At 38.6% G+C, this 20780-nt stretch overlaps 1 protein-coding gene across 3 annotated transcripts in view; it reads left to right on the top strand.

The window, feature by feature from the left end:
- The window catches only part of LOC109921991 (caspase-6-like), a 30412-nt gene extending 9966 nt beyond the window's left edge, over window positions 1-20446 (top strand). For all 3 annotated transcript variants that reach the window (XM_020522017.2, XM_048595321.1, XM_048595328.1), the window contains exons 3-8: window positions 4900-4936; window positions 8526-8675; window positions 10484-10560; window positions 15381-15556; window positions 17741-17894; window positions 19180-20446. In XM_020522017.2, coding sequence (XP_020377606.1) covers window positions 4900-4936; window positions 8526-8675; window positions 10484-10560; window positions 15381-15556; window positions 17741-17894; window positions 19180-19418 — 833 coding nt within the window. In that variant the 3' untranslated portion in view covers window positions 19419-20446. The remainder of the gene's footprint in view (window positions 1-4899; window positions 4937-8525; window positions 8676-10483; window positions 10561-15380; window positions 15557-17740; window positions 17895-19179) is intronic.
- The last annotated feature ends 334 nt before the right edge of the window (window positions 20447-20780 follow it).

Genomic DNA, 20780 nt, shown 5'->3' with positions numbered 1-20780 from the left:
CTGAAATACTTCGCAATTGATTTGTTGAATTAGTTTACTTGTCTTACACTATTGAATGCTTTTATTTCCTAGCAAACACAGGAGCAAGACTAGGCCAGTCAGCCCTATTTCAATCTGTCTCTTTTGAATTTAAGATGTTGGAACAGAAGTAGTCCATTCAATCCATCGAGTCTGCTGTGCTGTTCAGTGAGATTGTGGCCGATCTGATAATCATCAATTCTGCTTTCCTGCTCTTTCTCCATAACCCTCTCTGTCCTTACTGATTTAAAAATCTGTTTATCTCAGCCTTGAATATATTTAACAACACAAGCCCTCTGTGTGGCAAAGAATTCCTCAGATTCCCTACTCTTTGAATAAATTCCTACTCCCCTCTATTAAGTGGGGAACCCTAACTCTGAGATTATACACTCTGGTCCTAGACTCGCCCACAAGGGGAAACAACCTCTCAGCATCTACCCTGTCAAGGCCCCTAAGAGTCCTGTACATTTCAAAAAGGTCATGTCTCAGTTTTGTAAACTCATCCAGAGTATAGGCCGAACCTATTCAACCTCACCTTTATAAAATCCTTCTGTACTTGGGATCAACCTAGTAAACTTTCTCTGGCCGTCCTCCAAAGCCAGTATATCTTTCCCTTAGATAAAGGAACTAGAACTATTCACAGAATTCTAGGTGTATGCTGTTCTTTGTATAGTTATAGCGGGACCTTTTTCTATTTCTATACTGTTCTATTTTATTACTCCATTCCCTTTTGAAATAATGACCGACACTTCATTGGCCTGCTGTGTTATCTGCTGAACATGCATGTCAGCTTTTTGATTTATGCACGAGGACCCCCAAACCCCTCTGTGACAAGAAGAATAGATGAGTTAAATATCATTTAAATTGAGGAAGACTGCAGTAAGAAAGAGCAAAGTGCATAACCTCTAACTTTTCCACCTTTTTAAGTTCCTTTTTTTTTCTTGCCCACTTATTTAGCCTGTCTATATCTGTACACTGTCATTCTCACTATTTACCTTGCCATTTACTTTTGTGTGATCTGATATATTGTGACTCCAGCACTGATCCCTGTGCCAATTTACTAATTACAGGTTGCCATTCTGAAAATGCCCCTCTTATTCCATCTCTCTGTCTTATATTATTTAGCGAGTGCCCTATCCCTATTAATATACTATCCCAAGCACCATGGGCTCTCAAATAGTCTTGTTTGTGGTAGCTTATTGGTTAATCTTTGGAAACCCAAATCTATTGTATCCACTGCTTTGCCTTTCCTGCTGTTGCCACCTCAAAAATAGGTGCATAGTTCATTGAAAGTGGAGTCACAGGTAGACAGGATGGTGAAGGAGGCATTTGACACGTTTGCAAATCCTCAACCCACTTGCCCTTCTGATCAAGATCCCTCTGTATTTTTGATAACCTTTAAATCTGGCCTCTCACCTTAAACCTATTCCCTCTAGTTTTGGACTTCCCCACCCTGGGGGGAAAAGACCTTGGCTTTTCACCCTATCTATGCCCCCATGATTTTATAAGCTTCTAGAAAGGTTACCCCTCACTTGCTGACATCCCAGAGAAAAAGGCCCCAGCTTATTCAGGCTCTGCTGATAGCTTAAACCCTCCAGGCTTGCAAATTGTATCTGCACACAAGTTTAACAGCATCCTTCCTATAGAAGGGCAAGCAGAGCTGTATGCAGCATTCTAAAAATGGCCTCACCAATGTCCTGTACAGCCCAAACATGACATCCCAACTCCTATACTCAATGTTATGACCAAAGAAGGCAAGAGTGCCAAATAGTGTACTCCCAGCAATGTGATTCCTCCTTTTTTTTGGTTTGAAGTTCTACCTATGAGTTCATTTCAGGAGCCTTTTAAGATGTTATCCCTCCTTACTGATGTAATTGATTTCCTGATAAGCATTGTAATATTCCTTCCTCTTTTACCTCTTCCCTGTCTCACCTGAAGACCCTATAAACAGGAATCTGAGCGACAACCATTTCTCAACCATGTCTGTCTGATTTCAATTGCGTCATACCCCCATGTATTAACTTGTACCCTCAGCTCATCTGCCTTTTTCATCAAATTCCCTGTATTAAAATAACCATCCAACGCTTCCAAACTCACTTGTGCCTTAACTGGCTGATAATTTCTATGCCTTCTTGTCTCCCTTGCTGTATGCACTAATTTTGGCTGTTCATTTCCCCTGATTGAACTTTCTCTCAGGATCTCACTCACCCCGCCAAGTTACTTCAAACCCTCCCCAACAACACCAACAAACCCCCTGCAGAGTTCCTGGTTGAGGAGCAACATATCTACCTTGTACAGGTCCCACAATCCCAGTGTCACAAATCTAAAGCCCTCCTCCTGTGCTGTCTCTCCAGCCACATGTTCACTTCTATTCATAGGCTTATTAGCACCCGGCACTAAAATCCAGAGATGATAACTACCTTTTTTGGGTCCTATTGTTTAATCTATTTCCTAGCTCCCTAAATTCTGTTTGCAGGCCCTCATCCTCTTTTTTTTTTCTAGCTATATTGTTGATATGATCTGTTTGTTTGCTTCCCCCCTCCTTCAAAATGCCATGCAGCCATTCATTGACAGTGTCCTTCAGTGGTTTTACTGCTTCTGTTCTAACAAGTACGTTTCTAGTTTTGGTACATCTTGTTTTATGGATGGACAGTTTTGCACACTATTTGTCTGATAGCGAAGTGGTCCAAATCTTACTGTAAGTTAATGAATTGTTACTTTTTTTTCAGTGTTGCTAATCATGGGAATCTGTAATCACACGAAACCTGATTACTTATTGCTACTGTCTACCTTTTTTTGTGTTTTTCATGGTTAAATCAACTTGGTTAGTTGTACTTCTGGCTACACATTTCCATAGTATTTGGATAACTCCAGAATAATGTAAGGGTATGTTAGTGATCTTGTGCTAATTCAGTGAACAAAACTTAGAGTCGTTAAAGTTTCCTTTGATGTCTGGGTACTGTGGCATAGAAGATAACAACATGATCCACAGGGAGCATGAGTTCACAGTGATCTTTGTCATTAACTGTTAGACTGCCAACTGATGGAGCCCCAAAAATCCATAATAACCACATTTCACATTACCTCACATTACAAAATTTTGGATGCACAGACTTTGCTCCTGATTTTAAAAAAAAATATGGATGGCCTAGATCGTTACATTTTAAATTTGGTGTTAATGTGAAATTTGAGAGATTATGCCCTTTGGTAGGAATGATAGAGGCATAGACTATTTTCTAAATGGGGAAAGGCTTTGGAAATCTAAAACTCAAAGGGATTTAAGATAATCCTAAATTAGGACTCCTAATCTTTAGGTTCACTTTGCAATTAGGAAGGCAAGTGTAACGTTAGCATTCAATTTGAGAGGGCTAGAATGCAAGAACAAGGATGTACTGCTGAAGCTGTATAAGGCTGTGGTCAGACCGCATTTGAAATGTTTGTGAGCAGCAGTTTTGAGCCTCGTATATAAGGAAGGATGTGCAGGTGTTGAAGGGGGGGGTCCTGAGAAGACTTACAGGAATGATCCTGGAAATGAAGGGCTTGTTGTGTGAGAGAGGGAATGAGGCTCGGGGTCTGTACATGGAGTTTAGAAAGATAAGGGGATCTCATTGTAACTTCTCAAGAAAATTTGAGAGGCCTGGATAGAGAGGGCTTGGCGATGATGTTTCCATTACTAGAGACTAGGACCCAAGTGCACAATTTGAGTGAAGGATCAACCCTTTGGAATTGAGATAAGAAATTTCTTCAGCCAGAGGATGGTGAATCTGTGAAATTCATTGCCACAGAAGATTGTAGAGGCCAAGTCATTGAGTGTAAGCAAGACAGACAGGTTCTTGACTAGTAAGGAAATCAAAGGTTACTGGGAGGAGGCAGGAGAATGAGATTGAGAAAAGCATCACTGTGGGGGTGGAATGCTGGCCCAGTGGTTAGTATGCTGTTTCACAGTGCCAGGGATCTGGATTCCATTCCAGCCTTTGGTGACTGTCTGTGTGGTGTTTGCATGTTCTCCAGTTGTCAGAGTTTCTGCTGGGTGTTCTGGTTTCCTCCCACAGTCCACAGATATGTAGGTTAGGTGGATTAGCTATGCTAAATTGTCCATAGCCTCACATCCCTGGACACTGTGGATTAGCCATAATAAATGAGGGGTTACAGGGATAGGGTAGGGCACTGGGTTTTGGTGGGATATTCTTTAAAGGGTTGGTGCAGGCCCGATGGGCTGAATGGTCTCTTTCCACGCTGTAGGGATTCCACGATCAAATGGTTAAGTGGTGTAGTTCTGCTCCTGATTCTTATGGTTTTATAGTTGGTGAGAAGGGCAACAGTGCTGGTGCAGTGAATCTAAGTTATTGGTAAACTGACTATACGAGCATTCCCAAATTTGTTCACTGTAATGATGTCTTCCCATTTCTGAAACAGCATGTTATTTCTACGCTAACTGAGGAGGGTGTGAGTGGTTTCCTGACTATTCTGCTGGAGGCCAGTCATTTATGCAGTTTGTGTTTTGGGTCTGCTTCCCCACTTATTTCCTAAGATCCCTGCTTTAGTTTGCTTGCAAACTTTTTTCCTCTAGTATTAGAATTCTTCTGAAAGTGGGATTAAATTTATGTTCACCATGCCTCTCTACAGAGTGCTGTTTCTAAACAAAAATTAACTGTGATCAAACTTTGTCATGAATACATAATCCATTTGGATGAAGTGAATAAACTTGATGCAGAAGTTGATGTTAGTGTTGGAGAATTTATGAAGTACTGATTGACTACATTAATGTAATCAAACCTGCAAGATCCAAGCAGCTGATGCATGCATACAACTGGTAGAACAACTCTCCAAACATTATGTTGTTGTAAGTTTGTACTAATGGTAACTTGTCTTTTCTTTTAGTTGTCTGTGAAGTCGATTTTCCAACAATTCTGCGAAGGTATAAAATTTTTTTTTCAAACCAAAACAGTAAAATATCTCGATTATATAACATTCACTTTCAAGTCATTTCAAATCATTGTTTGGTGGAGGAAAGGGAAATACCATATAGGGTTGCCAACTCTGGCCGGGTGTTTTCCTGATGATTTCATCATACAACCTCTAACTGCACACCCACCATTGGTCCACCTTACAGGCACATATCCTATTCTTGCCAATTGGGCAATGGACTGACTCTTTATCTTATTGGGTATTCTTAGTGAAACAGCCTTCCCCATTCCCATATCTGATGTTTGATAATTAATAAATGAAATTGTTCAAAAGGTAAAAACACGCAATTTTTGTTCAAATCCCCTAATGATATGCAGTAATGGTGAAGTAGCAAAGAGGGTTCTGTACTGGTGGCAAAGATTTAAGATGATTGGTAGAAGAATTAAGGGTGTCCATAAAATTTCTTCTTCCAGAGTGTAGTAGGTCTCTGGGGTTAGCTGCCCAATTTTGCTAATTGAGGCAGAAACACTCAATTTAAGAGGAACCTGGATCCACAGCCAAAGTGTGTTAACCTGCATGGTTACAGACCAGGTGCTGTTAAGTGGAATTAAAATAAGCAGCTAGTTTATTCAGCCGGTGCAGATGTAATGAGCTGAATGCCTTTTTCTTTGCTGTAACGATCTGATTTTTAGAGCTTAATCTTCAATTCTAGAGGTCTCCATATCAATTCTGGAGGGTTGATCACCAAAGTAAATGAAGTAATATCTCTAAGACTATGACTCGGCCATAGATGATCAGTCACATGTTCCAATTTAATTCCAGACTTTTGGCATCATCTGCATTTTTAACTGGTATCAAAGATAAATCAGTATGAGGTGTATTACATTTATCATGTTTCTCCAAATCAGTTAAAGCTGTCTTTTTATTTTGCTTATTCTCCCTGTTCTCCAACAACTATGCTAAAGGCGCAACAGTGATAGATCATTGATCCTTGCACAATTAAATAGTGTTGAAGGATGAGAATCTGCATGGAATTAAATAGAGTAGTAAACATAGTTACATTTGTCAGTATGCCACTAAGACATTTTTGAAAGACTTTATTGATAGTCCAAGAGGCTTTTGAAACAAAATACAAATTTTGGCATTTGATATAGATAAAAATTGGAAATCAAATGTTAAAATGATCTTTGTGTACATAATATTGAAAAGAAAATTCATTCCTTGGCTTGGTGTGGTGTTTTTTGCATGTTTTAATGTTTATTTCAGCAACAACATTTTATCTTATAAGAATAAATAAATAATACCTTGCTAATTCTATATTTTGCAGTGTCTCATGTACTTGTTCAAAGTGATCATGAATCGACTGGGAATGTATATTTACTTAATTAAATAGATTTGAGAATAAAAGGATTATATCAGAAATAGTGAGAAATTATTTGAATTTTTTTAATCAATATGAGGAGGAAATATGCCCTGGTCTCGCCAATATGTAATTCTAAATCCCAGCAATATCGTTGACTCTTAATTGCCCTCTTAAATGCCCAGCAAATGCTAGCAATGCTCACACCTTGTGAATGATATTACAAATAAGAATAAAAGTAAGACCATGTTTGATCTTCGATAAATAGTTGCAGAATTTGTTGCTTCATTACTAATTAGTTGTATTTGTTTTGGGTTTGGCCAGATGTATGAGTTTATTAGTTCTGGGCCCTCAACTATGTACCACCCAAATTGATGACTCGGATGAAGGGATGGAATGTATGATGGTAAAATTTGCTGATGACAAAGATAGGAAATAGGCTGTGAAGGAAGAGTCTGGAAAGAGTTGTAAATGGGTTAAGTGAAGGGTCAAAAATTTGGCAGATGGAGCATAATGTAGGAAAATGTAAACTAGTTGACTTTAGCAGGAGCGGTAGGAAAGAAACCTATTTTACAAATTGAGAGATTGCATTTTGAAAGTTTGCAGAACTTTGAGGCGGAGAAAGATCTGGGTATCCTGGTACCATAAAAGATCAGCACAGAAGGTGGCCATTTGGTCCATCAAGCCTCCTCTGCCATTCACTGAGATCATGGCTGATCTGATAATCCTCAACTCCTTGAATCACAAACTCTGTATGCAGATACAGCAAGTGATTAGAAACACAAATGGAATGCTGCCGTATATGGCAAGGGGATTGGAATGAAAATGTAGGATTATTTTTGCTACAGTAATATAGGAGATTGAGATTGCACCTAGACTATCACTTAGAGGTTTGGTGTCCTTCCTTCGGTAAGGACACAATTGTTTTACAAAGTTTTAGAGAAGATTCCCTGGAATAAGGGCTGCCTTTTGAGAAAGGTTAGACAAGTGAGACCTGTATTTATTGGCATTTAGAAGAATGTTAACTGTTTTTATTGAAATGTGTAAGATCCTGGGTGGCTTGATGGAGGTTGATAATTAATAAAAGGATATTTCTCCTTCCAGGTAATATCAGAACTGGGGAAACACTTTCTTTTTTCAAAGTACTTTCCCTTTTAAGGCATAGATGAGGAGAATGTTTTTTCTGTGGGTTGTAAGTTTTTGGAATTCTTTCCTAGAGAGTTGTAGAGGCAGATTCATTGAATATTTTTAAGGAAGAGGTAGACTGATCGTAAACTAAGTGCGTGTAGGTAGCCATGAAAGTGGATTGAGGCCAAAATCCGATTAACCATGGTCACGACTGGCACAAGAGGCTTCAGGAGTGAAATGACTTTGCAACTTCTGTCTCTTTAAGTTCTTATGTTGATAGATGAGAATGTATTTCAAGTATTGCATTTTTTTTCAGGCTAAAAGCTTCTTACCTTTTGAATGCGGAAAAAAGATGGCATTTAAGTGGGTGGTTATAAAAATGGTCTCCGTTGTAACCTGTTACATTTTAAAGTTTTTGGAGGGTTAATCTTGCTAAATTTTTCCTTCTTGGTCAACACTAACCAATGAGAGCTTAAAGAATTCATTGCAGAACATGTGTTTGCTTGTGAAACTCCTTGAATAGATGGAATCTTGGATCTTCTTCCCTTGAAATTATGATATATCACACAGAGGATAAGTTGCATAATGAAGTATCTTTTTTGTGTAAAAACAAAATAGACAGCACTGGGAACAATGTAATTAAGATTGGCAATTGCTGATTTCCTTAAAATGTTGACTTAAACTTTTATTGTTTGGGGAAACAAATCTCATCCATTGTTTTAGGAATAACATAAGTTGTTGTTGAGTGGTATATTAGAACAGAAGTGATTGGCTCCTAAGTTGTTGAATGATAATATATAACCTGGGGAAAAGATTGAAGTGCATTTTACTTTACAGAAACAAAAAAAAAACAAAACTGTACATGTACACAGCCAACCAATCATCATGTGTATGCAGCATAAGTGTTGGTTATTTTCTTTGAATTGTCATGTCTTGGGTGCAAGATGAAAAGATTCAACAGAATGTTGAAAAATACACAAGCATCTTTTGGTGCTCTGATTAAAGCTGTCATCTTGTTCCATCAACATTTAGTCAGCACAGAAACTGTTGGTCAAAATTTGACAGACATTATTGCTTCATTGTTCTCAATTTGTCTGAACTTTTGTTACAGCAATGATGTCATGGATCCATCTGTTGAATACAACATGAAACACAGCAGGCGAGGGATTGCTTTAATCTTCAACCATGAGCGCTTTTTCTGGTACCTAGGTTTACCTGAAAGAGGAGGAACAAATGCTGATAGATTCAATCTGGATAAAAGGTATATTAGACTGTTTGGGATATGTTGCAGTATGTTTGTTGCAAAGCTGCATTAATCAATGACTGGTCAGGAAAATAAGAGCATGCAGATGTTGTGGACCAGACTAAACCCCCTCAAAATATACCAAGGAGACAGCCTAGACCCGAACTTTTATCTTATTTACAGGCATATGTTAGGGTGCTGCATCCCAGATGTGATTCGATTGGTCACACTACTCGGCTTTAAGCAAAACACACTTTATTCTTGTGTTACAGTTAAAATACAAACAAAAGAGAGAATTGGTATAATTTTAACTCTATATTGGAAAACTTAATAATAGATCATGTAACTGCTAAACAGCAATTGTTCCAATATAGTAACATCCATAAATACAGCCTTGCCAAAGGCAAATTTTAGTAAAATAGATTGTCTCAAACACAGAAGGAAAGAACATGAAGAGAAATTTCTGGCAGAGAGAGAACTCCAGCCATCTGCTGTGGCAGAGAGATGTATAACAACTTCCACAGCCAACTTCAAAATGCTAACAAGTACTGAAAGCTAAACTAAAATCCTTGTTCTGTGGGGGCCTGATTGTACCCATTTGTACTGCTTCTATTATTCTAACTTTATTTTTTTAAGAAAGATCCAGAGCCTCACAAGCTGTTCACTTTATTGGCTTGGAAAAGGCAACTTGGCAACTCTGTCTTAAAACCGCCATGCAAAAAAAGATGAAAGGCACCTCTTAAAAGCCATAGTACTGTTACACCGTGCATACAGCAGTTCTGTTATAACGTGTTTTGTCAATGCGAATTGGCTGTAACGTGATTGACAAATAGGGGAACGCGATTTCTAAAACGTGAACTTGTGTTGGCTGTAACGTGATTCCATCAATGCGCGGAGGAGTACGTGTCGACATCACAATGTTAGTGCTGAAAATGTCTCCGTGCTGGCACCACAAGATCATTTTGCGGGCTTTGTTGTGAAGTGCTTTCTGTGAGAGGTACTGTACAACCTCCTCCCCCATCAAGTCAACTTGACTTTTTTCAAGGTAGTGTTAAATTTTTTTTGTTTCATTCTTAGATATGAATTAAACATTTATTCAAATTATGCTTTCCTTTGTTTTAGGCTTCTGAGTGACTTTTTTTTTGGTTTGCCCCAAATCCACTTTTCCCATAGGCCCCGTTATTTCTATAACACACCATTGCACAGGAATGCAACTATCACGTTCTAGCAGAACCGACTGTACTCTGCAACCCAACAGTTTGTGTGACAAGGAGCAGGTTATTTGCATGCTTGGAAGTAAGCACAAATTGCAGGATGGTGTATGCCCTCCAATGTTAGCATGAAAATGGGCGCTTGACTTCACCTTAGTTCATTCCTACATCTGCTATTTTCTAATTAGGATACCAATTCTACCCTTTTGGTAAAATTAAAATTTGAGTAGCATGCATTAAAAAGTTGACCTAAAATAAGAATCAGGGTCATATGATATATTTTAGGTTAAAAGCCCTAGATGAAAGTATAGGCTTGCACTAGTTTTGTAAGGAGCTAGCAATTTATGTACGGGGCTTCATCAATATTCTGCTTAAGTGGGGTAGAATTTTGGTTTACTCATGCATTTCTTGCACAAGTAATAATTTATTGTAAAGTAGAGCACTTCATGGACATCACCCTAGACTGACTCTCCACGTCGAATCAGAATAGGCATTGGCTTATTTTAGTTGTTCATGACTGGGAATTGTAGCTAGTAAAGAAGACCCTAAGGATATGATTAAAGAAAGAGAAACTTGCAGATGAAGAAGTCACCATGTGTTTTTCTTTTTAAATAGGTTAAGAGAGCTGGGGTTTGATGTACGTGTTTATGATAATCACAAATCATCGGAAGTGTTGCAGATAATTCACGAAGGTAACGCAATTTACTTTTCCTGTATTTTTGGGAAATAGTGAATGCTTTGCTTTGCTGGGGTACTCTGTCTAAGTTAAGTGTGCATTTCAGCAGAGCAACTGCATCATAAGTACATCAGAAATTTGGCCCCTTGAGCCTGCCTCACCATTCAACAAGGTCATTACTGATCTGCCCAGGTATCAACCCTTTCTCATGCAAGCTCATTATAACTGGTAAAGCTCTGATATTTTAAAATATCAATGTCACTCATCTACAATGATCTAGCCTCCATAACTGAGGTAGAGAATTCCATACATTTGCTACTCTGGTAGAAGAGAAACACTAACAAATAAAGGTCTAACCTGTTTAGCTGTTCTTGGTAAATCGTGCCTTCATCCTGGGAATCAACTCAATAAATCTGTTATGAACAGCCTCCAATGCCAATATATCCTTTATAAGTGCAGGGACCAAAACTCTACTTTGGCCTCAACACCACTCTGTACAGTTGTGACTAGACATCCCTAAACTCCAAACCACTTGCGGTAAAGACCAAAATTTCATTTGTTTTGCACTTGCATGCAATCCATTCACAAGAACACCCAGATCCTACTGTTTTGCACTTTTTTTGTAGTCTACATCCATTTTAATGTACATCACAGCAAAGAAAGGGCAGAAGCCTAATGAATTGGGAGTTTAAAAATGCAGTTGCAAGTGGATTCAGGAAAATGTCTTTCTAGACGTGCTGAAAGGCACATTGTAAGAGTCATTGAGGTATACAGCACAGAAAAAAAACCCTTTTTGGCCAATTAAGTATGCATGAGACATAAACAACCAATCCAATCTCATTTTCCAGCATGTTTGGCTCAGTCTTTTATGCCTTGGCATTACAACTGTGCATCTAAATACTACTTAAATGTTATGAGGGTTTCTGCCTCTACCCCTCCCCCACCCACCCAACACAGACAGTGAGGTCCAGATTCCCCCCACTCTGAATAAATTTTCCTCCCATTCCCTCTCAACACCTTGATCTTAATCTGTGCCCCATATTATTGTTTCCTCCATCAGAGAAAAGTTCCTTCCTGTCTATGCCCCTCAATTTTGTAAATCTCAACCATGTCTCCCTCCGTCTCCTCTGCTCCAAGGAAGACTAACCCCAGTCTGTCTTCATAACTAAAATTCTCTAGCCCAGGCAACATTTTTACACCCTTTTCTGATGAAGAGTCTAGGCCCGAAACATCAGCCTTTCTGCTCCTGTGATGCTGCTTGGCCTGCTGTGTTCATCCAGCCCTGCACCTTGTCTCTCATCTTTACACCCTGTCTGGTGCAATCACATCCTTCTATAATGTGGATTCCAGAAATGTGCTCAGTACTCTAGCTGTGGCCTAACCAGCATTTTATGCTCATTAAACTCTCTGCCTCAGCTAATAAAAGTAAGTATCTCACATGCCACCATAACCACTTACTATCTCCTGTCCTCTTATCTTAAGAGTGGTGGACATACACGTCAAGGTTCTTCTGGTCCTCAGTGCTTCCCAGGGTCTTGCCAGTTATCATATAGTCACTACCCAAGTGCATTACCTCACACTTGGATGGAATTTGGAGAGGATAAAGGGATACGGTGATGAGGAAGTGTTTAAAGATGGCCGTGTCTGTGTTCAAGACACCAGAAGAAGAGTAATCATAGAGGATGTGAAGACTGACCATGATTGCGGGTGGATAATTCTGTGTGGATAAAGAGCTCTGATGGGCAGTGGCTCATGGATGGAAATTGCAAAAACTCAGTTTGGGGTGTCACCCAATGCAGAGGCTGAGATGAGAGAGGGATGAATATTTGGCGGGGGGAAGAAACTTGGGCTGAGTTTAGGGAGGAAGGATGAAATATTGTTGTTCTTAAAGGAGAAGAACGTGTTTGGGAAAGACTATGGTATGACTGTGATAATGACCACTTTGCAACCAATTCAATTTAAGTGAGGTATATCCTGAAAAGGAGGGGAGGCCTTGTTTTCTTAAAACAGCTTGGCAGCATGTAAAATATTAACGAATAAAGAATTAATTAAAGTAGAATATTGTCAAATGAGGAAAGACTGGATTGACTGGGCTTTTACTCGCTTGAATTTAGAATGAGGAGATCTCCTAGATATAAAATCTTGATAGGACTGGATAAGCTAGATGTGGGAAGAATGTTCCTGATGTTGAAGTCCAGAACAAGGGGTCACAGTCTAAGAATTAGGAGTAAGCCGTTCAGGTCTGAGATGAGGAAGAATTTCTTCACTCAGAATTGTGAACCTGGGGAATTCTCTCCCACAGGAAGCTGCTGGGGCCTGTTTGATATATTCAAGAGGGAGCTGGACATGGCCCTTGCAGTTAAAGGGATCCAGGGCTATGGAGAGAAAGTGGGAATGGGATGCTAAGATTGCTTGATCAGCCATGACTATATTGAATGTTGGTGCAGGCTCATAGGGCTGAATGGTCTACCCTTGCACCCGTTTTCTATATTGTCTTGAGATTACGCATTAGTCCTAATCAGTAATTAGGTAAACAGGATTGAGAGGCTGAATGGCCTATTCCTCTTAGTGTTTTCCAATGTAAGAAGGAGTCTGTTGTTACTTATGAGCCAAGTTTGTCAATGGTGTGATGTTAGTTCTTCACCTACAATAAGGTGCATGCTAATGACTTATTGTTTGAAAGTGAATTTTGGTTCTGGAGGGAATTGTAAAGCAGCAATAATCTCTTGCCTGAATCCAAAAGAAAAGTGGATAATGAGCAGATGGGGAGGCCATTGATGTAATCATTCTCTAGTGGATGTACTTACTGGGAAGATTGGAGGAGAGGAAGCATTTGTGCTTGCTGTTTCTAAGGATGCAGTGATAAATATCTCAATGGGCCCTTCAGAAAATAGGCATACATTTATCCAAGAGACATTCAAACCTGGCTGCATAATGAGCTGATGTCCCCATGTTATATGCCATCCAAATGTTGACCAAGCTATTTCATTTGGCAGTGGATTCACATCAGCCTCTCAGATTTTATTATTCCACTTTGATTTGTAATTTAGGCAGTCGTGGACATTTACATTCACTCCCTTCTAAATCATTGATCTAGTTAAACAGTACACCAATATATTGGTTCTGATAAACTCTAAACTCTAAGCCTGCGTTCAGTTTGTTCTGATGAAACAAGAACCCATTGCAGGGGGTGAAAATTCCACCCCCCCCCCACCTCAAAGTATTAACCAGTTGGCATTGCCTACGATGCTTGTGGTGGCATGGTAGAGCATAGAACAGTACAGCACAGTACAGGCTCTTCAGCCCACGATGTTGTGCCAACCTATAATCCTGCATACCCTAAATTTTACTATCCTCCACAGAAGGAGGCCTGTATCGTGTCTGTATTGATTCATCAATGAGCCTAATTACATGCTGCCAATCGGGCTTTTTCTTCCCCGTACCTTTGCACATTATTTCTATCAAAACTATCATCCAACATCCTCTTAAATGCCTCAATTGGACCTGCCTTGATCACATTTCCAGGCAATGCTGTCTAAACGCTAACTACTTACCTGTGTGGGAAAGAACGTGTTTTTTTTTCTCTCACCTCGTCTTTGCTTGCTTTGCAAATCACTTTAAACCTTTTGGGCCGTCTAGTTCTTGACCCTTTTACAGTTGGGAACAGTTTCTCCTTATCTTGTCGATCCTTCGCGCGCCGCCGCCGCCCCCCCCCCCCACTTCACAATTTCGAAAACATCAATCAGATCTCCTCTGCCTTTTCTCAAAGGAGAGCAGTCCCAATCTCCAGTCTGTCATCAGAAGTTTCTCATTTGTAGAGCCATTCTTGTAAATCGCTTCTGCACTTTCTCCGAAATATTCACATCCTTCCTATAATGTGACACCCAGAACTGTACGCATTACTCCAGCTGCTGTCTAACGTGTGTCTAATGCAAGTTCAGCATCTTTCCTGGCTCTTATATTCTACGCTCCTATTAATAAAGCCCAGGGCACTATATACTTTGAACCTTTCCTTCCAGCATTTCAGAAATTAGAAAATACTGGAAATGCTACATGTCTGTGAGCACGTTAGAGAAATGATTCACATTTCAGGTAAAACCCTTTATCAAAATTCAATATTGAAAAATAGCAATTTTGTGGATAGAGGAGATTGATTAACGCTATTTATTCAACTTTGCTTTAACAGCTTTATCTCCTGGTTTTCTGATCTTCCTAAATTGTGTTGACTTCCTTTTTCTATAGAAAATGATGACCTGTTCCAGTGTTCTCTATTTTCACTATCAGCAGATGAAGGCTGAATGGCTCCTCCAGTTTTATGCCAATGCTCCTCAGTGTAAAGCAACTTCTAAATGTATTGATGTCTCATCTTGGAATGCACATGAATCAGTGTCCAGTTTGGGAGTCTGTAGTGGAGAGACTGGACTGAAGGCTTTTAAGGAACTAGCATCAAGAGAAGTGCTGGTGGATGTTGTAGAGCCAAACTTATAGCCTAATTGGGCTATATCTGCCATTTTAAGGAAGAACCTGAGATCTGGAAAGGCCTGAAAAATGTGTATTTTTGTGTTTTGGAAGCTCCTCCTTATAGAACAAAGGAACATTTTTTAGCAAATTTGCATTTCCTAACCCCTCTTTTTAGAATTAGTCTGTCCAGAAATACCCATGAACAGGCTCAGCCATTTGAATAATACTTAAGTTCATTGAAAAATGTACCAGTTCACCTCCAAAGTTATTGACTGATTGCAAAGTTCAGTTTCAAAGCATTGTACGCTCCTATGAATTATTCTTCGTTTTGGGTAACTTCAGAGCTTTTGATATTGTTCTTTTGTTTTCCCATAGTGGCTACTTCAGATCACTCTGATGCGGACTGCTTTTTGTGTGTCTTTCTTAGTCATGGGGAGAACCATCACATTTTTGCTTATGATGCAAAAATAAACTTGCAAGAAATAACTGAGCGTTTCAGAGGTGACAAATGCCCTTCTCTGGTTGGAAAGCCTAAAATATTTATTATTCAGGTAGAGTGAATCTACTTGTTTTTTTTTATATAATGGTAAAATGTGGAGTTTGTTTGTTTGTTTGTTTGCCTATATTCCTCTTATTATTGAAAGTACTTTAGTTTCATAATTGCAGCATTTTATCTATAATTGCTGTGAAATAACTTAACTGTATGGCTTGGGTCTTCAGTACAGAAAATCCATAAACCTTATCTCCAAAGAGGTGACTGATACTGTTTACTACACAAATCTAAAGTGATTATTTCCACAAAGAGAACTTGAATAACTTAGTCCACATTCATCTTTTCGTAAGCACATCTGTTCAATTTTGCTGTCCTACTAGTTAACGCCAATAAGATGTAATCTCTACTTCCACTATCATAAATTTAGGACATTGTGGCAAGCCTGATACTGTCTCTTGAGAGTAATCTATGAACTTTTCAAAAATAGTGGTGAGATGTTTTGCTTATCGTGCCACTTAGCTTGGTAGTTTCAATCCCTATAGCACTAAATACTGAGATGCTTGCCACAATTGAGGCAACAATGGCACTACGAGTTTCGGGCTGCCCACTTGTTTTAGAAACCAGAGGTTTGGTTTAGTCAAAATGGCTGAGTGGGACCCACCGCTGATGATTCTGTAGGTACCTGTCAACATGTAAACTTGGGCAATTTGTCCTTGACTTATGGGTGTAGTCTTTCAAATGAAGAGGACTGTCAAAATGATTCAGCATCTGCAGCTTTGCTGCTCCAACCTGCATCCTCAGTCATGGTGGTGAAGTATTGGGAGTAGGGTGAGGAGTTGTTTGTTTTTCTTTTGAAGAATGCTAGTGGTAGGGAATGAACAGAGTGGTTTAATGGGCTGCAAATTTGCCGTCCGAGTTTGATGGGGTTATATGGTGCTAGGGCTGTGTACATCTTTGAACAGTATACTGAGACTGTACACACACTGGAAACTAATCCTTGCTGTTTTTAGTGCAGCGTGGCATTCTGAATAGATATTTTCATTAACAAATGACCCTTGGATTAGATTTTAATAAATATATAGTGAGGCTTTCATTAAAGAAACAGATTGTCTTTGTCTTTGTCTTTGTCTTTTTAGTAGATGTGCAGTAATGACACTGTGGTAACATTCATAAGATTGCAACAGTGAAAATCACTTACTGTTATTGTAGATGTCACGAACATGTAATTTTTGAAGTAACTTTTTTTATCTAATCTCTCAATCTGTAAATTCCGTTGTTTAAGCCAGACGTGATGCAGTTCATCTAAGTGAGCATAGGAAGTTTTTAATACAGATATACATATTCCTTTCTAGGTGTAGTCTACCATGAATGACACTGGCATAGTTTAAGGATGACATTTGGGAGAAATTTGAAGTCTTGCATTCAATATTTGATTGCTTAAGACAATAGTCAATTAATACCACTGAGCTGTACAGACAATGTAGTAATGTACTAGTTACAATTAAACTGGGATTGTGCTTTCTTCAGACCACAGAAGAACAGAATGTCCAGTTAGAGGATAAGGAGGTATTGCAATGTAAACCACAAGGCAAATCCCTAATAGTACAGGTCTGAGTTATAGGGGGGAAAAAAAACTGATAGCATTTTGACATTTTAGTCTTGGTTGTGGTGGGTGGGGGAGGATGAGAGAATCTTTGAAACAATCTTAATTTATAACCTTAATTCAAATTAAGGGTCTGTTTCCAATTTTGTGCTCCTGTCAGGTAACAGCACGTGAGTTACGTTTCTACCCATTCACTTATATTATATTTAGTATTGTATCTTTATCTGGTGACATTATACTTTCCACTGTGTTTACTTGTTAAATACAAGTAACAAGAAATCATTCAATTAATTTATAGATGGATGCAATTTCCATGCTGTACATCTGACTGTACTAGTGCAGTGTCTCTTCTACTTCTGCAAAAGTTTTGCTTTGGCAAAAGTGAAGAATGTGGCTTCAAACTAGCAAAGGGACAGTACAAGACTTAAATCAGTGACCAATATATGGAATGAATTGTGGCTGAAGTAGTAGAGGTGAAAATGCTGCAAGTGAGAAATAATGCAGGTATTTTTAGGATATTTCTAGTCTGAGGAACTAAATTGAGCTAAATGGCCTCCCTCTTGGTAATTACCTTTTTTTGAGTTTTATTCTTACAATTGAAAATAACTTTGAGTATCTTGTTGATATTTATGATTTCAGGCCTGCAGAGGAGACAAACATGATGAGCCAGTAATGCCCAAGGATGAAGTAGATGCAAAACAGCCTGTAGTGAATGAAGTGGCTGTTGATGCAGGAACCATGCCTACACTACCTGCTGGTGCAGATTTCATTATGTGCTATTCAGTAGCTGAAGGTAATGTAGTATAGCAGTGTTGGCAAAATTCAGTTAGCACAAAACACATGATTTCTCACTTATTCAACCCCTACAAATTAGTTGGAATTTGTCTCCCCATAAGATGAACAAAAACTGCTCCTGGTTTCCCTTTCAAGAATATTAAACTGTATTGAGTCATGTCATTTTTCTCATACCTGCCTTTCCCCAGGCTTTATACAGAATTTCATGATGGGATAGATTCCCCAGTCTCTAATTAAAGGTGCAAATCTTCATTGATTTCCCCATCCAGAAAAAAAAATCACTGTACAAGTAAGCTTAAATTTTGTTAACTGCAGTGAGAGTAGCTTCGTTATCACAAGATCTAACCTGAGAATTATTCTGCACGCTGTCTACAGTTTTACTTCCTATATAATTGCTTCGTATTACAAAACTTAAATGTCACTATCAATAGAGCTGTTTGTACTCATCAGTACTGAAATACGACAAACCAACTTTAGAAAAAGTTATACAGCATTAGAGCTATGGAGAAATGGGCGCATAAGCTTGTGTCCTCCTGCTACAGTACAGCATTGCCAATGATTAGACATTACTTTTCTATTAAAATGAGGCTAGGTCAAATGGTTAAGCGAGGGAGTGAAAGATGGTGTACACTTTGATCACCTCTGATGGAACTTCCAAAGATGAGGGAGAACTAGCCACAAAAAACGAAGCCGTAATCTACTGTGATTATGTACATAGAACAGAAACTATTCTGATTCTTTACTGGCCTTGCTCCACATTCTGTCTCTTCAGGCTTCATTTCAAAATGTGAACCCCTTTCAAATTCCAATCACCCCATATCCCTTTGCCTGCAGACCTATACTAGGTCCTGCTTAAGCAAAGCCTCTTAAAATTCTCATCCTACTTTTCAATTCCCTTCATGGTCTTGCCTTTCCTGATCTCTCTTAACTGCCCTAATTTTCTTGCCATCTGAACATCTGATTGTAATTATTCCACCAGTGGTTGCTGTACTTTTTTTTTTATCTGCCTAGGTTGTGAGCTCTGCAAATTCCTCCTGAAATCTCTACTACTTCACTTTTATTTTAAAAAAAATTTTAGCTTCTATCTCTGTCATAATGTTTTGTTATCTGTGATAGTTCCTGTTTCAAGATGCTTGTGAAGTGCCTAAGGAGGTTTTATTACATCCAAAAAATGTGTTTCAACAACCTGTTTTAAAATGCAATCAAGAAGTAAGATGTTTAAAACTGTTTACAACAGATTTTGTTCAGCCTCAATATTCCAAATATTTTTCTTCTTACCATAGGTTTCTACTCTCATCGAGAAACTGTAAATGGTTCCTGGTACATCCAGGACTTCTGCACGTTGCTTGAGAACCAGGGCTCACAACTTGAGTTCACTGAGTTTCTGACATTGGTGAACAGGAAGGTGTCACAACGAAGTGTGGAAAGATGTGCTGATCGTAATGCGTTAGGAAAGAAGCAAGTCCCTTGCTTTGCATCAATGCTAACAAAGAAATTATATTTTAAACCCAAAACTGCATAACAGTTTGGCTTACTTTGGTGTAGCCTTCCCTCCATCTCCCTTCGTAAAGAAAGTAAATTCCCAATTTTGAGCTGTTAGAACTATTCTTGCAAAATTGGTTCTGTACACAATAGGAGTATTAGATGTACATTTCCAACACAGTAAATCTCATTTAAGGTCAATATATTTTGACCTCAAATACTATGGTCAGTCATGCAATCCAAAAAAACCTAAATTATTCATAAAAAGGGCTAACCAAAGATTAAGTTCTTTATCCTTCTGTCCAATCATGTTAGTTAAAATGTCCAATTTTGTTTTAAAGAACAAAACCAATCTCACTTTTTAGCAGTTTACAAAATTCTATAACTGACTATATTTCTTGACTAAAGAAAAACAGTCTTCTGTACTTCTGAATTACTGGGGTGAAGGGCAACTTGTTTTTTAAAAAAAAAAATTGCTTTTTATATACTGACATAGCTGTCATGACAGCTATGTTAATGTACATCTTTGAATGCAACTGATGACTTAACTTTTAAATTTTAAGGTGTTTTATTATGTCTGGTGTATTCCATTATTTCCTTCCTCCTAGCATATAGCACCAGCTCTTTCATGTCACTGGGAAAGTAGGTAATCATGATGTGAACCTACTAGTAACATATGTTCTCCAGAAAATCATTTGTACAGGTTACTTGGTGCTGAACCTCAGGTTAACTTTTTCTTCTCACTGTTTCTTGAGGCTTAAGAACATTTGTAGTGAATATTAGTGCCTTGTGGCAACTTTAAACTGGAAGGTTTTCAGGGACATTTTTATTTCGTTCAATCATGTTGTATAAACTAAGAAAATGACCAACAGTTTTGAGTATAGCTGTGAACTCTTTGTATGTATTTTCACTGTTTTATGTTGATTACATAAATGTTCTAATTTTAAATTGTTCAACTTTTTTTGTTGAATAATCTTAATTACCGTATTCATATCCTTCAGTAAAAGCAACAGATTGGTTGAGTGTATTTAAATTTCAGTTGTGGAAGATTAAAATCAACAAATTGAACATCACCAGAATACATTGTATCTGTCATCTTCTCTTACATTCCTCCACTAACGTTTCTTCTCCTCCCCCCCCCCCCCCCCAAAAAAAAAGAACCTGACATGACTTTTGGAGATGATTTCTTGCTGATCTGCCAACTGTTGACCTCTATCTCTAGAGCCCTGACTTCAAGATTTTAGGAAACTAAAATTTAGAGTGATGAGAGCAGAAGGGGTTGTAAACCAAAAAGGCCAGCAAGATTAAAGAGCCATCTGGTCACAGGGAGCCAAAATGGGTCTGTAGTAAGCAAAGTTTTGAGTAGAAGGGTACTATGGTTCGTCAAAAAAAGTCAATTGAA

Source organism: Rhincodon typus, chromosome 1 (assembly GCF_021869965.1).
Source record: "Rhincodon typus isolate 14 chromosome 1, sRhiTyp1.1, whole genome shotgun sequence".
Taxonomy (NCBI): Eukaryota; Metazoa; Chordata; class Chondrichthyes; order Orectolobiformes; family Rhincodontidae; genus Rhincodon; species Rhincodon typus.
The sequence above is the reverse complement of the archived record's forward strand: the minus strand, read 5'-3'. Positions and strand labels throughout refer to the sequence as shown.